Source organism: Grampus griseus, assembly GCF_964374135.1.
Source record: "Grampus griseus genome assembly, chromosome: 8".
NCBI classification, from domain to species: domain Eukaryota; kingdom Metazoa; phylum Chordata; class Mammalia; order Artiodactyla; family Delphinidae; genus Grampus; species Grampus griseus.
In genome coordinates, this window is record NC_139002.1 from 12,076,073 (window position 1) to 12,093,545 (window position 17,473).

The following is a 17,473-nucleotide window of genomic DNA, read 5'->3' on the forward strand; positions in this document are numbered from 1 at the left end:
TCCGGGGCGAGAGCTTGGTTTCCAGATAACATTCATCTGTAAGAGGAACCAGGGCTCCTTGGAGAAGTGGCTGATACTGGGCTAAAGCCGGGCAAGTTTAAGGTTGTGCCAGAAAGGGAGGAAGTGCTCACAGACGGATGCCGATGACCCGAAAGGACATGGGAGCCACCTTGATGGGGCTCCAACTGGCCAGTCTGGGAAAATATGAACTTAACAAAGAGAAATGATGGTAACAGATAACACACTGAATGAAAAGAGGCCATGGGTCTCTAAATGATACCAAACAGGAAGAGAAAGGGGGGAGGAAATTTTTTTTTATTATACTACAGTGCTACCTAATAAATGTTGAAAACAATGACAGAATGAGAAAAGTGACTGTACTATAACCCCCCCACTGTAACAACCGAGTCAGACAAGAGGACCAGAGTGTTCACACGGTCTAAAGATATCAACTCACACTCACTGCAAAGGGGGAAATGTAATTTACAGCGGACAATCTGAGGTTCAACCCTCAACAAACTTAGCATCACTCACAGTGGTTCAACCTGACATCGTGTACCTCCTGGACAAAGCACTGAGGATACCACATCATCTAGGCACTACTATTCCATGCGACTGGACAAATTCAGAATGTGGAACTTTCTACATGACAACTAGTCTGGATGCTTCAAAACATCAAGGCCATGAAAAACCAACCAACCAACCAACAAGAGGCAGAGGGCTTGTTATAGATTGAAAGAGACTAAAGAGGTATAATAACCAAATGCGATATGTAAACGTGGACTGAATCCTGGATTAGAAAAAAAAACCAGCAGCTACAAATAGTAAAGGACAACTGAGAAAATATAATAGTCTGTAAGTAATACTGAGTTCATGATCATTTTCTTGGGTGTGATAATGGCATTCTGATTGTGCAGGAAAATATGCTGACTTCCTGGAGATATGTTTAAGTATTTAGCTATAAAGAGGCCCAAGAGCTGCAACTTTCTTTCAAATGATTCCCAAAAAAAAAGGGTGGCTGCACAGATGAATGGCTGGATGGATGGATGGATAGAAAGATGACAGGATAGATGGCAAAAGCAGAGCAAACGGACAAAATGTTAACAATTGGTGATTAAGGGAGCTGTAGGGGAAGGTCACATGAGTAATTTTTATACAATTTTTCCAACTTTTCCCATAGTCTTAAAAATTAAAAAGTTGGAGGAAAGTGTGTCCTGAGAAAAGTCTCCAAGACAGATTACATCAGAACGAGAGCAAGCCCTTGAGGGAAAAAAAAAAAAGCAGCACTGAAGTAACTGTACTGATTTCAAATTATCTTTTGTATTGAAGAGGAGAAGGAGAGGAAAGTGTGCCTGGTATTTGCTTCATCACCCAGTAAGCTGGTGAGATGCTCACCATGAGAAACCACTCAATTAAGAGGGGGTTCATGAGGGTCACAGAGCCACTGGGTCTCTCAAATCCAAATTATATACAAAACTTTTCTTTCACTTTTCCCATGTTTTTGAGATATTAGTTTTACTTACTCAGGATCTTAATACTTGATGTAGTTCTTTTTACAACATCATTCAATCCAAACACTTCCTCTTGTCTTGAGATTACTAAAATTGGTACTTCTGCAAGAAGAGCTATGGGTTAAACCTAGTGGTGGGGCTACAGGGCAATGGGGACTAAGCAATCTCCTCCACAGATCTTCCTAAGAGGAGAAATTCTCTTCTGGCTGATACGCTTTTGGTTTAAGCTATCTCTGAAGCAGGTACGGGGATAAGGTAACTCATTCAGTCTCTTTCTTGTAGCAGGGTGATGAGCGAATGGCTTAGTGCCATCTTTAAAGCAAACTGAACCAGCAGAGTCAGCCTATTAACCAGACATGATGGGAGCCATCCGTGTGATAAGGCCGGAAGTCTGCCTATTTGCACATTGCCTAGGTAATTCTACTTAACAGCTCCTCGAACGCGAGATAACCTCAGGAAATGAATCATCCCATTTCTTGAGAAGTTCCCAGCAGACTCTGACCATAACATATTAATGAGACTAAAAAGCAGGTGCATGGCCGAGTACAGCCCTGAACCTAAGAATAAACTGGGCATTTAAAAAACAGTGCTTTTTTCAAAATTTTGGAGACATGGTAGTCATATTATCAACTGCAAAAGTTAAGGGAACATCTGTTCTGGACCAAATTCTGACCTCCAGAGGAGAACTTGTGCTGGTGAAGTGAAAGTGACAAGAACCTTGCAAGAAAACAAACCAAGCCATCTTTATACGCCTAATAGTCGTGAAAGAGGACGTAGGGCCCCAGCCCTTAGGACGGAGAATTTAAAACGTTCAAACAGAAGTATAGACCTAATCTCATGGCCAAAGCTCTCAAGAAGATGGGACTATAATACAGTAGTAACATAATATAACCAAAGATACACTAAATAAGTGAAGCACTGGTAGACACTCAATTTAAAACACAAATGTGTGGCTGGAGAGAAAGGTCCTTGATGAGCTCAGACTTTTTAAAAAAAACATATTCAAGATGAGAAAAGTCATATTAACCAAGGGTAAAAACTTAAAGAGCAGTAGCAATCTGCTAATTAATCCTAGCTGTCATTCTTACAGCTAGTAATCTGTAGAAACAGTGGCCAAACAACGCAAACTCAAAATAAGTCAAGGATTATGCTTCAAATGACCAAAATAATTGGGAGGTTAGTGAGCAGTGAGACGTGGGTTGGTTACCCAGCAAGTCCTATAAAGAATTAGAAATGGAGGACTTCCCTGGTGGCGCAGTGGTTGAGAATCTGCCTGCCAATGCAGGAGACACGGGTTCGAGCCCTGGTCTGGGAAGATCCCACATGCCGCGGAGCAACTGGGCCCGTGAGCCACAATTACTGAGCCTTTGCATCTGGAGCCTGTGCTCCGCAGTAAGAGTGGCGGTGATAGTGAGAGGCCTGCGCACCGCGATGAAGAGTGGCCCCCGCTTGCCACAACTAGAGAAAGTCTTCGCACAGAAACGAAGACCCAACACAGCCATAAATAAATAAATAAAGCAAACTGTCAACAAATAAAAATAAATAAACACTATTATTAAAAAAAAGAATTAGAAATGGAATAGGCTCATCCGTCTGATGGTTAATGGTATAAATAGGAAAGACAGAAAAAGAGGCAGCAGTAGTTAGTCAATTTCTATTTTGGTTTTGTCTTTATTAAAGAGAATGATCTTCAAACTGGACAAAGCAGAAAAAAAAGACGGAAGTTAAAGGAAAGTGAATGCAAAATAAAGCACACTCTAGGGAACTGAAAGATTTAAAGGTATAATTGCAGAGCTCCTTTTAATAATCTCTAAAAGAACCACGAGAACAGATAAAGATCTCAAGACTAGATGAGAAAAAGTAGTTTTATTTCCCTTAAGAAGAAAAAGTTGTTTCAAGAATGGAGTATGAAACAGTTGATTGGAGAGCACTTAGACACGAAGGAAGTTGGAGCTGGGAGCTCAAATTGTTTCACACACAAGTCACAATAAATGAATCCCGTTTCCTTTTCTCAGGGTAACTCTTGATTTCAGAATAGGGTAATGATATAGGGCAAAGAAAAATTGTCTTAGGGTTTTTATTAAAAGAAATTGAGTGTCTAGGATCATGCTGGTATCAACGCCAATGTGACGCATGTTTCAGGCTGCTGGGGACAGATCTGGGCTCCACATCTTAAACCTCTGACATTGTGAGGAGGGCCCAAAGGAGAAGAAGCTAGAGGGTGTAGATTCAGGATCCTACAGCACAGGAGGGAAGGAACGGGGGCTGTTTGCCATGGAAGAGGAGATGCTCTGAAGAGGACAGGGAGAGGTCCTCGTGCATCTGAAAGGCTTTCAGGCAGAAGAGAAAGTATCTGTTGGATGTATCTCCCGGAAGCTGAGCCCGCTGCATAGCAACGGGAGGGAGGAGAATTTGGGCTCTCTCTGACCTGAGAACTTTCATTCATAAAGGAACGGATGAATAAATACTTAGTGCACGAACAGATGAACAACAAATTGTCCAAAGTGACATGGAAGCTCCTTTTGATTTGGCAAAGTCCCCATCACTAGAGTTATTCAAGCAAAGACTTGGGTGACCATCCATCACAGATGACAGAGAGAAAATTCCTGCAACGGGCAGTGGAAGACAGAACCAGAGGATGTAATATGTCCAGATCCCTGCTGGGGATCTCCCCGTGGACATACCACAGCCACTTCAGTTCACCTTGTCCACATCTGCAGTCATCCTATGGCCCTTCAGGCCAATACCTTTTCCTCTGCTTTTCTATGAGGGATATGATCATCTTGCCCTGTCACCCCTGACACCGTCTAGTCAAAAAGCAGGTCCTGAACACATAGTCCTCAAAATGCTTGGTCCCCACCTAAGCAGCATCTCTCACCTCCAGTCTTGGTCCTTTTAGATTCATGCTCCTCAACTTGCCAGAGCCATCTTTCTACACTAGCCACGTCATTCCCCTATTTTTAAACCCTCAGAGGGACTCTATCATTTCAAAAGCAAAGTCTGATGTCTCTGGTGCGGCGTGTAAGGTCCTCGGGGGACCTGGCCCCTGACCAGAGCTACTGCAAGCCTCATTCCTCACACACCCCGAGATGTACATTCTGTCAATACTAACGAGCTGCACCTTGCACTCTGATTCATGCTGGTCTCTGCTCAAGCTCTTTCTAAACCTGGGGTGGCAACCCAACATTGGGGTGGCAACCCAACATTGCTTTTTACCCTTGAAGTCTCAGCTCAAGTTTCCTCTCCTCCCAGAAGCCTTCTCCTGTCTCCCAGATAGCATTACTGGCCCTCCTGTGGCCGCCCTGCACCCTGTGCTCACCTCTATCTTATACCTGTAACGGAGCAGGACCCTATGGAACAGACCCCTCCCCTAGGTTCTCTGCTATAGCTCCTCTCTGACATACCTAGATAACAGTATACCATGCACATTTCCTGTGTTGTTTTACAGATGCTAAAACCACCACCAAATGGAAGACGTTAACTACTTGATGACCATGAGCACGTAGCCTACTGGAGCCTAAGGACTGATCATGTTAACCCCCGTGGCGCCATCCTGTTACCTCATCATCAGCCAATCAGAGAACTGTGCAGGGCTGATCACATACCTTGCGACGCCCCTCCCTCACCTGGCCTTTAAAAATGCTTTGCTGGGCTTCCCTGGTGGTGCAGTGGTTGAGAGTCCGCCTGCCGATGCAGGGGACATGGGTTCGTGCCCCGGTCCGGGAAGATCCCACATGCCGCGGAGCGGCTGGGCCCGTGAGCCATGGCCGCTGAGCCTGCGCGTCCGGAGTCTGTGCTCCGCAATGGGAGAGGCCACAACAGTGAGAGGCCCGCAAAAAAAAAAAAAAAAAAAAAAAAAAAATGCTTTGCTAAATAAAACCCATCAGGGAGTTCGGGCTTTTTGAGCACTAGCTGTCCCGGACTCCTTGATGATGCCTTAGAATAAATGCTGCACTTTCCTTCACCACAACCCAGTGTCAGTAGATGGGCAAGTGGACCCAAGTTTGGTTCAGTAACATACCTACTATATTTAAATGACCTGATTTTTCTACTAGGGCTGCCGTTCATCAGGAATAAGACCTCTTACTCACTTTTCTGCCCCTGGCACACAGAGGGGCATTAATTAATGCTTTTTTGTTAAAGGAAATTAAATGAACTGCACTGTATTTTCTTTTTTTTTCTAACCCCATCTCTCAGTTTCTCAACAGTTAAAGGTTGATAAGAATACCTGTTCCTCTATAACTCACAGTGCCAAAGACACCACATGGGGGTGAGAATGAAGTGGGGGCGGGGCTGGCTCTCTCTGCAACCATCCAGGTAAGTTACTAGGAGAGGAGGTTCCGCAACCACAAGGACAGGTTAACCGCCGTCTCCCACGTTCCAGAACTGTGGAGCTGCTTCCAGAACTCAGGTCCAGAAAAGACAGCTGCTCTGCTGGGTGTAGTCTTTGCAGTGGCTTTTCAGGACTCCCCAGAGGGAAGCCCTATGAAATCTGAAATCTCCTATGAGGAAAGATGCTTTGGGGAAAGTCCAAGGTATTATTAGTAACTACCAATATCATTATGCTGACAGGCAAACCACTAGGAAGAAATGGAAACTGATCTCATCCCTCACTATCAAGCCGACAAGCTTGGGTTTGGGTCCATTTTTGGTCAGAGTGCAAAAACACAACAGCCCCTTCTCTGAAAAACACGGATTCTACACAAGAACGACCTGCAACCCCTGAGCAGGTTCACGGTGACAGCATGCTGAACGAAGGGGTAAGTGACTCCCAGAAGAGGTTCTTGTTTATTCATTTCAGACATGTAGAAAACAGGAGCAAAACAAAGCGTTCCACTTCTTACTCTCAATTTCAATTAACAACAACAAAGAAAACAGCCTCAGTGGAGAATCAAGGCAGAAGCTGAAACAAGTAATCATCAACTCTTAGTTAACTATGCTAAACAGGGAGAGAAAGACATAAATTATTTAAAAGAACAACCAGGGACTTCCCTGGTGGCGCAGTGGTTGAGAATCCACCTGCCAATGCAGGGGACAGGGGTTCGAGCCTTGGTCCGGGAAGATCCCACATGCTGCAGAGCAACTAAGCCCGTGAGCCACAACTATTGAAGCCCGTGCACGTAGAGCCCGTGCTCTGCAATCTACAACAAAGAATAGCCCCTGCTCGCCACAACTAGAGAAAGCCTGCACGCAGCAACGAAGACCCAATGCAGCCTAAATAAATAAATTAATTTTTAAAAAAAAGATCAACCAAAAAAAAAAAACATCCCCAAACTTAACTCTTACGTTAAGCAATGTTCCACCCTCTGTCCCCACTAAACCTCTCACTAGGGTTACTGTTGTTACGGCTTCCTCCCTAAGGCTGGATAAGCTTTGGGTCGGAAGCTCTTCTCCCGGCCTCTCCCTCCAGCTGGCTCAGAAACATCTCAGAGCCACAATGGGGCTGGACAGCTCCCAAAGGATGCCTCATTCACCTCCGCATCCTCGGTTCCTAGAACAACATCTGGCTCCTTGTAGATATTCAACAAATGTTTGTGTAATTGACCTGAAATGATGCTTAACAGAAATATGTTCCATTTCCATCCAGCGTGGACCTGAACTCTTGACAGTCACGTTCTCACCAGACTGCATACATCCAGAGACCCCTACTCACATTTGAGCTCCAGGGACTGTCATTTACAACAGAGAATAACGGAAGTACTCCCACCCCCGGGGACTGCGATTGCCACGCTACCCCACCCTTTCCAGTTTTATAAACCAGGAAAAAAATAAGCAATCTTGGAAGACTAAGTGTGCATGACCTATTTATTTGAACAATCAAATATTTACTAAGTGCCTGCTAGCCTGCATAAAATAGAAATCCTTGTCTACAAAGACCTTGTTAATGAGTTGAGGAAACCAGGCATATAATGAAAAGGTAACTAACGAAAGGAGGCAGCATGCGATGAATGCCAAATCAACGAGACAGCCGCCAATAAACACTATGAGACTCAAAGGAGGGGGCCATGGCCATGGCTGGGGAGACCAGACTTAAGACGTGTCTGAAGTCCTAGACCAGCAATAGAAATCCAGGTGAGTCAGAAGCAGCCTTCACTCATGGGGTTTAAGGATCTGAACTAATTACAATATTTATTTCCTGCTTCTCTTCTGATGAAGCTGATAGCACACAGGTCAAAAGCAGAGCAGCAGGAGAAGCAAGAAAAAAACAAAACAACTCTGTGAGCAACATACAAATGCCAGGTGGCTACACTACACAGATTTTGGCCAAGCTCAGCCTGATATCTGGGACACACGCACCTGTCAATAGGAGGCCTGAACATATTCTCATATTTGCAAATGTTTTATTTGAACCATACCTACAGACACCTCCACGTGACCTGTGCAAAGAGAGGGATGCTAGAGGGTCCATATCCTTAAAGTCTACCCCCCCAAAACCATGGCTCAACATGTGCCGAGGGCACTGTGATTTTCTGGCAGCGGGTCTATTTTCCTGATCATGTTTTCCTGCAGCTAGCTAGCAATGACGCTGCGTTCCCCGAGCACATATGCACCGACAGATGGTGTAAGAGGACCAGAATCACATTAACTACTCCAGAGAAGCCAGCTTGGAATGCAAATGTAATCTGGAGGAGAGTTGAAACAGGGAAAATCAGGAACTGTCTCTGCAGTTTGACTGCCACACACAGAATGAAATGTATTCCTAGGGAGCCAAACTACGTCCCCTGCCGTACTTCTCAAGGAGCGGCCCGAACATCGCGTTGTGTACTTGTGTTATCTCACCACTAGAGGATGGAATCCTTGCGAGTGAAGGAAAACATCCTATGTCTCTTTAGATACACATCACCAGGCACCATCAGTGCTCGCGAAATGTGTGAGATGGGAATTAATAAATTAATGGATAAATAAATGACACGAATGTGGGAAGCATGTACCGTGACTGTCCTCATTTGAGCAAACGTCAATCTGAATGGGGACACAGTGTGTTGCGTACAAACAGGACTTCTTCTGACTCCTGGCTCTAAAGCAGCTGCTGACCAGAGCTGCACAGACCAGAGACCAGCCAGGTGGAGCGCAGAACACCGGGACTTTGCTTCTCTCTGCTTCTTGGAGGCCAGGTCACTCAGCACATGTCCAATTAACCACAGGGGAAACGAGCTAAGAGTTCTTTTTTCAAACCACCCACCTCTCTCTCTTGCTGCTGACCCTGTTTCTAAAAGGAGCCGAGGAAAGAAAGCTTTCTCCCTTGCGTTAAACAAGATGATTATAGGAGCTCTCTCCCGCTCCTTTAGCAATCTGTCTCATGGGTTCAGCCCAAAAACAAGGAGAAATGAGAGATAGTCTGTCCCGACCGAATGTTAACAAAATTAATTTCTGTCCTAACTCAGACTAAAGTAATGAAAGAATTGGTTCTGATAAAATCAGACTCAAGAAAGCAGAGGTTACTAACTCTTGACATTTTTGCTTTTCAGAGGAACATACTGCAAAGAGCACAGAACGTAATTTAAAGACCTGAGTGCTCGTCTTGTCTGTTATTAACAAAGGGGAGGATCTTGGGTAAGTTACTTTACGTTTCTGAACCTCAGTTTTCTCATCTAGAAGATGAAGCCATTAACCCCAAATGTCCTTTCCAGGTCTATTTGCAAGAACCCCAAAACCAAAGGTATCACAGTAAAAGTCACTTGGCTATCAAGTAATATGTATTCTGAAATTACTACTCATGTATCATTATTATTTATTATTATTATGACTCATTCTATGAGTAACTCTGTGTGTCACACACAAAGCAAAGAAAGACAAGTTGAAGAGCCTCTAGTTAATTTTTTAGTCATTATTAATTTTATTTATATAGAGCTGTGCTTTTTCAAATCAGTAAAATTATTTCATTTGTTCCTCTCTGAGATAGGAAGGGCAGATTATCATTCCCAGTTAATAAACAAGAAAAATTTAAGTAATTTCCCAAGGCACAAATTGTGCTGTCAATAACCTAGTGCTACAGAGATAAATCCACTTATAATCACAGAGTTAAATTTCTGGGAGAACAGTGTGATGTTAAAAAGCTTCACCAGAGACACTTACTTCAGCTCATTGGTTTCCATGCCTTGGGCGATGGCCATGATGATCCCGCCATGGTCTCCCCATGTGTAGTAGTGAGGTCCAGGAAGAGCCTGAAGAGAGAGAGCCAGTGCTGACGTCACTGCCATGGAGATGGCCGGGCATAAATGGTACACACCACACACACACGTGCACACACACTCAGGCACACACATGCACACACACAGCAGGGATATCAACCACCTGAATACAACTTTTCCATTTCCAGAGCACTTCACAGCCATTCTCTCATCTGAACCACACAGCCCTAGGGCTGGGCAGAGCAAGTTCTCACATTCCAGTATTTTTTTGCCAAATGAAGAAACTGGAGTTCCTATTAAAGTGGCAGACTGTAAACTACAGAGGCAGGAGTCAAACCCACATCTCTGACCCTCACCAAGCAGCTATTAAAAATTAACCAACTAGAGTTCTGGTTTTTGACTGTGACAGTATAAGCCCACTACAGCCCATCCTTCTTGTTAATTACAACTAAAAAATTTGGACAAAATATTCAATACAAAAAGACAGCTACCCGAGGATGCTGAAAAGTAAACAAAATAAGGCAGCTTATGAAGGGGATTTAAAACCTGAAGAAACTACCCAAACAATTGGGGCTTCCTGGTACACCTGTGCCCTGAGGGAATGCCCCAGCCTAGAATATGTTAGTCCCAGCCAGGCAGCTAAACCTTCAATGGAAACTTTCTGCCTAAGGAGTCAGGAAAAGAAGCCCCTGCATGACGGAGAGAATGTAGCTGGAATCCCAGAGGGGAGAGCATGAGGAAGTAAACCCTCTAATTCTGTGGATGGACTCACATATGTTTCAGCCTAACCCCTAAACTGTATGTGTGGGGAACAGACCCAAACTAGCACAGAAAAGACTTAGCCATCTGAACTGAGATCTCCAAAGAATGCAAGGCAGAAGTTACAGTCCGAATCTGAACAGGTTCATTACATGCTGAAACGAAAGCAGCAACATCCTCCAGAGGATTTCATTTCATGTCTGGGATGCAATCCAAAATCACTCAACATACAAACAGATCGGTAAAAAGTCTCCAAGTCTCCAGAGAAACGACAATAAATGGGTGCTAGTTCCAAGATGATCCAAACGTTGAAATTACCAAAGACTTTAAAACAGTTCTTATAACTGTGTTCCATGAGGTAAAGGAAATGAGCAAAAGAAAAGAATTCTTCCCAGAGAAGTGGAAACTAGTTTTTTTAAAGGAATGAATTCTAGAACAGGAAAATAAAATATCTGAAATAGGAAATTCACTGATGCGCTCAGTGACAGAATAGAAATGACAAAGGAATTAGTGAATTTAAAGATAAATACAGAACAGTAGAAATGATCTATGCTGGGACTTCCCTGGTGGTCCAGTAGTTAAGAATCCGCCTTCCAATGAAGGGGACACGGGTTCAATCCCTGGCTGGGGAACTAAGATCCCACATGCCACAACTAGAGAGCCTGTGTGCTGCAACTACAGAGCCCACGCGCTCTGGAGCCTGCACGCCACAACTAGAGAGAAGCTTGCGCATCACCATGAAGAGCCCTCACATCTCAACAAAAGATTTCACGTGCCACAACTAAGACCCGACACAGCCAAAAATAAATAAATATATATTTTTAAATGATCTATCCTAAAGAACACACAGAATAAAAGACTTAAAGGAAAAAAGCCCCAAGAAACTGTGGGACAATAACAAAAGGTCTATGTATAATTGGAGGCCAAGATGAACAAGAGAAAGGGACTGAAGCAGAAAAAATATTTGAAAAAATAATGGCTGAAAATTTCCCAAATTTGGTGAAAAAGATAAATTTATAGATTCAAGAGATCGATGAATCACACGATCATCACAAAGAAAACCACACCTAGAGACATCAAAACAAAACTACCGAAAACCAAAGATAAGGAAAAAAATATCGAAGCATCTTAAGGAAAATGACACAATACATACAAGAAAATGGTAACAAATGATTATAGATTTCCCATCGGCAGAGAGCACATCTTTAAAGTATAGACACACCTTGGAGATACTGTGGTTCAGACCACCACAATAAAGCAAATACCAAAATGAAGTGAATCATATGAAGTTTTTGATTTCTCAGTGCTTATGAAAGTTATGTTTGCACCATCCTGTAGTCTATTAAGTGTGCAACAGCATTATGCCTACATAAAACAATGTACACACCTTAATTAAAAGTGCTTTACTGCTATTAAAAAAAAAGCTAAGCATCATCTGAGCCTGCAGCAAGTCACAGTAGTAACATCAAAGATCACTGAACATATATCACCATAACAAATATAATAACAATAATGAAAAAGTTTGAAATATTGCAAGAATCACTAAAATGTGACACAGACACAAAGCAAGCAAACGCTGCTGGGAAAATGGCACCGATGGACGTGCTCGATGGAGGGGTGCCGCAAACCTTTCATTTGTAAAAACTACAATATCTACAAAGCACAGTAAAATGAGGTATGCCTCTACGGAAAGAAAATTACTATCAATCCAGCACACAACATCAAACAAACACATCCCCCAGGAATGAAAGTGAATTACCGAGATTCTCAAATGAAGGAAAATCAAGAAAAGGAAAACCAAGAGAACACACAGCTAGTAGATCTGCTCCACAACAAATGCTAAAGGCATGTCGTCAGGCTGCTGTGAAATTTACAGAGGGAAACGGATCTTCAGGAAGGAAGGAAGAGCAAGGGAAATGGTAGATATCTGGGTGAATATAAAAGACTGCTTTTCCTCTTAAGTTCTTTAAAATCCATACGATGATTAAAGCAAAAACAAAGACATTGCTGAGTTTTTCAATATGTGTCAATGTGATAAAAAATGAAAACAAAAAAGTTGGGAGAAGAGAAAAGGGATTTATTTGGTTGCAAGGTTTCTAAATTTGATGTTAAGTGTAATATTATGTTAAATGCAGTATTAATTCAAAAAAGACTATGAAAGATTAAATATATACGCTGTAATCCTTAGAGCAACCACTAAAAAAATAATAATACTACAAAGAAATATAATCAAAAAGATAATATTTAAGTAAAAACAGAATACTAAAAATACCTAAATAATACAAAAGGAGGCCATAAAGGAGGAACAGAATAATTTAAAAAAATGAAATTTAAATAAACAAATACATAAAATATTAAACCTAAATCCAACCATATCAATAATTATATTAAATGTTAATGGCCTAAGCATTTAGTTAAAAAGCAGAGCTTATCAGAAGAAATTAAAAAGACCCTCACTATATGCTGCCTATAAGAAACACTTCAATGTAAAGACACAGATGGGTAGAAAGTAAACGGATAGTAAAAGATATTATCCAAATAGTAAACATAAGATGGTTAAAGTGACTTTCAGTATCAGATAAGAAAGACTTCAAGACAAAAGGTATTACCATAGATAAAGAGGAATACTCCATAATGATAAAAGGGACAATGAATCAGAAATAATTATAAATGTGTATGTACATAATAACAGAGCGTAAAAATACATGAAGCAATATTGATAGGATTTAAAGGAAAAAAAGACAATTCCACAATCATAGCTGGAGATTTTACCACCAACAATTTACAGAACCGCAATATATAGCAATTTATGGAACTAGCCCCCGCCCAAACTGCAATATATAGCAATTTATAGAACTAGCCCCGAAGTATGTAGAAGGTCTGAACAAGTATCAACCGCCTTCATATAAATAACATCTGTTGAATACTGCATCCAACAACTGCAGAATATACATTCCTTGCTAACGCACATGACATATTCACCAAGACAAACCACATGTTGGATCACAAAACAAGTCCCATTAAGTTTAAAGGACTTGAAATCATATGAAGTGTATTATCTGACTACAAGGAAATTAAGATATCTATGAAAACATCAAATATCTGAAAACTAAACAACCCTTTTCTAAATAACTTATCAGACAAAGACAAAAAGCAAAAGGGACATTATGAAGTGATAAAAATGTTCTGGAATTAGATAGTGGCGATGGCTGCACATCACATCACTTGTGAGTATACCTAAAACTACTGAACCATACACTTTAAAGGGGTACATTTTATTGCATGTGAATTACATCTCAACTTTAAAGGGAGACATTAAAAAATATTCTGAGGGCTTCCCTGGTGGCGCAGTGGTTGAGAGTCCGCCTGCCGATGCAGGGGACACGGGTCCGTGCCCTGGTCCGGGAAGATCCCACATGCCGCGGAGCGGCTGGGCCCGTGAGCCCTGGCTGCTGAGCCTGCGCATCCGGAGCCTGTGCTCCACAATGGGAGAGGCCACAACAGTGAGAGGCCCGCGTACCGCAAAAAAAATATATATATATATATTCTGAACTGAATGACAACAAAAACAGCACATCTAAATTTGTGGCATACAGCTAAAGTAGTATTTACAGGGAAAATTAGGGCTGCAAATGCCTACATAAGAAAAGACCTAAAAATCAACAACCTAAAGATATACCTTAACAAGCTACAAATAGAAAAGCAAAGTAAATCCACAGTATACAAGGATAAGGGAAAGGTAATACTACAGAGGAGAAATCAACAAAATAGAAAACAGACAACAGAGAAAATTTAAGCCAAAAGCAGGTTCTTTGAAAAGAGCAATAATATTGACAAACCACTAACTAAACTAATCAAGAAAAATAGAGGAAAAAAATACAAATCACCAATAACAGGAATGAAAACAGGTTATTACCACAAATCCTACAGACATTTTAAAACATTAGAAAATACCTTGACTAATTTTAAGCCAACAAATTCAATAAATTTAGATGAAAGGACAAATGTCTGAAAATACACAACTCACCAAAATGGACATAAGTAGCAGAAAATCTGAATAGTTCTCTATCTGCCTGAGAAACAATTTCTAAACAAAAACATTCCCAAGAAGAAAACTTCAGGTCCAGATAGCTTCACTGGTATATGATTCAAGAAAAAAACCCCACCACTCTTACACAAACTTTATCAGAACATAAAAGAGGAAGAATTGCTGCTCAGTTTGTTTTATCCTAACACCAAAACCTGACAAAGACATTACCAAAAAAAAAATTACCAAGCAATATCTCTCATAAGTAACACAAAAACCTTTTAAAAACTACTAGCAAATCAAAACTAACCTTACAGGGGCTTCCCTGGTGGCACAGTGGTTAAGAATCTGCCTGCCAATGCAGGGGACACGGGTTCGAGCCCTGGTCCGGGAAGATCCCACATGCCGCAGAGCAACTGAGCCCGTGCGCCACAACTATTGAGCCTGCACTCTAGAGCCCACGAGCCACAACTACTGAGCTTGTGAGCCACAACTACTGAAGCTCGCGCACCTAGAGCCTGTGTTCCGCAACAAGAAAAGCCACCACAATGAGAAGCCCGCGCACCACAACGAACAGTAGCCCCGCTTGCCGCAAAGAGAAAACCTGCGTGTGGCAACAAAGACCCGACACAGCCAAAAATAAATTAATTAATTAATTTAAAAAAATACTAGCCTTACATTAAAAGGATAATATATTGTAATTAAGCAGGGTTCAAGAATTATTCCAGTAATTCCAGGATAGTTTAATATTCAAGAACCAATAAAGGTACTACACCATATTACATATTACATTTGTGATACTGTGATATAAGAAGATATATAAACTTTAGTCTTTGTTCTGGGCTCCTGGGGAGAGGTCCTAAAATCTTTGTAATTTCCTAAGTGATGAAGAGAAATAGGAGCACCTTTTGTTTTAATATTTGGTCTTGGACCCCAGTTCCTGACACAGAGCTCCTAAAACCCTTGTAATTTTCTGACTGATGGGGGTGACAGGAGGGTGTCTTACACAGAGCTCCTACAGCCCTTGTAATTTCCTGGGTGATAGGAGAGTCTCTTGTCCTAATGAGGAGACTCACGGTGGGCTCCTGGACAGTACGGGGGCTGGTCAACAGAAAGACTAAGCATGATTAGAAGCTTGAAATTTTCAGCCCCACCTCCATCCTCCCAGGAGGACAGAGGGGCTAGAGAGTGAGTTAATAGTTAATCACGCCTATGTGATGAAGCCTCCATTAAAACAGATAAATAACAAGGACCTACTGTATAGCACAGGGAACTATATTCAATATCCTGCAATGAATCATAATGGAAAAGAATATGAAAAAAATATATATATATAGAACTGAATCACTTTGCTGTACACCAGAAACTAACACATTGTAAATCAACTATACTTCAATTTAAAAAATAAATACATAAAGTCAAATGATTAGTAAAAAAAAAAAAAAATCCCTAAACTGCAGGATTCAGAGAGCTTCCAAGTTGGTGAACACATCCACATGCTGGAAGAACAGCACACCCCAACTCTGTGGGGACAGAAGCTCCATGGTTGGGACCCTTCTGGACCCTGACCTATGTACCTCTTCATCTGGCTGTTCATCTGTATCCTTTGAAATATCCTTTATAATAAACGGGTAAATGTAAATAAATACTTCCCTGAGTTCTGTCAGCCATTCTAGCAAATTACTGAACCCAAAGAGTGAGTCGTGGGAACCCCCAGTTTATAGCTGGTCAGTCAGAAGTACAGGTGACAACCTGAGACTTGCAACTGGCGTCTGAAGTGGGGTCAGGTGGGGCAGTCTTGTGAGACTGAGCCCTTAGACTCTGGGTCTGTGCCAACTCCAGCTAGCATGTGTCCTGACTGAATTGTAGGACATCCAGTGGGTGTCTGAAGAGTTGGAGTACTGCTTGCTGTGATGGGAAAACTTCCATACATTGGGTATCAGAAGTATTCTGAGAGTAAGGGAAAAGAGTTTTTCCTTTAACATAATACACCATATTACATATTACCATATTATTACATATTAGGGAAGGGAAGAGAAGGAAGAGAGAAAAAGAGAAATAAAACAAGTAAAGATCAGAAAGGAAGAAATAAAACTGTCCCTATTTGCAGATGATACAACTGCTTATACTGAATCTACAGAACAACTACTAACACTAATGAATTATTTTAGCAAGGTTGCAGAATATAAGGTTAATATATAAAAATCAACTGTCTTCTTATATACTATAGCAAAAACTGAAAAATGAACTTTAAAGAAAGTCCCATTTACAGTAATACCAAAAAATAAAAAATATCTAGGAATAAAGCTAACAAAAAGAAAGTATACAAGACCTCCACATTGAAAACTATAAAATATTGCTAAGAGAATTTTTTTTTAATGGCGTAACACACCACATTCATGGATTAGAAGACCCAGTAGTGTTATGATGTCAATTTTCCCCAAAATGATCTATAAATTCAATGTGATCCCAGTAAAAATCCCAACAGGATTTATAGAAATTGACAAGCTGATTCTAAAGTGTTATGTGGCAACAAAAAGAAAAAAATACCTAGGAATTAACCTACCTAAGGAGGTAAAGGACCTGTACGAAGAAAACTATAAGATACTGATGAAAGAAATCAAAGACAACACAAAAAGATGGAGAGATATAACATGTTCTTGGATTGGAAGAATCAATACTGTGAAAATGACTATACTACCCAAAGTAATCTACAGATTCAATGCAATCCCTATCAAATTACCAATGGCTTTCTTCACAGAACTAGAACAGAAAATTTCACAATTTGTATGGAAACACAAAAGACCTCGAATAGCCAAAGCAATCTTGAGAAAGAAAAATGGAGCTCGAGGAATCAGGCGCCCTGACTTCAGATTATACTACAAAGCTACAGTAATCAAGACAATATGGTACTGGCACAAAAACAAACATTTAGACCAATGGAACAGGATAGAAAGCTCAGAGATAAACCCACGCAGCCAGCACCTATGGTCACCTAATCTATAACAAAGGAGGCAAGAATATACAATGGAGAAAAGACAGTC

General features: G+C 41.3%; 1 protein-coding gene across 1 annotated transcript in view; it reads right to left on the bottom strand.

Annotated features, from left to right (window-relative positions):
• The window catches only part of SORL1 (sortilin related receptor 1), a 161,043-nt gene that overhangs the window by 82,037 nt on the left and 61,533 nt on the right, over nucleotides 1–17,473 (bottom strand). The window contains exon 12 of the mRNA XM_082659998.1: nucleotides 9,588–9,676. Within this exon, the coding sequence (XP_082516124.1) occupies nucleotides 9,588–9,676 (89 nt within the window). The remainder of the gene's footprint in view (nucleotides 1–9,587; nucleotides 9,677–17,473) is intronic.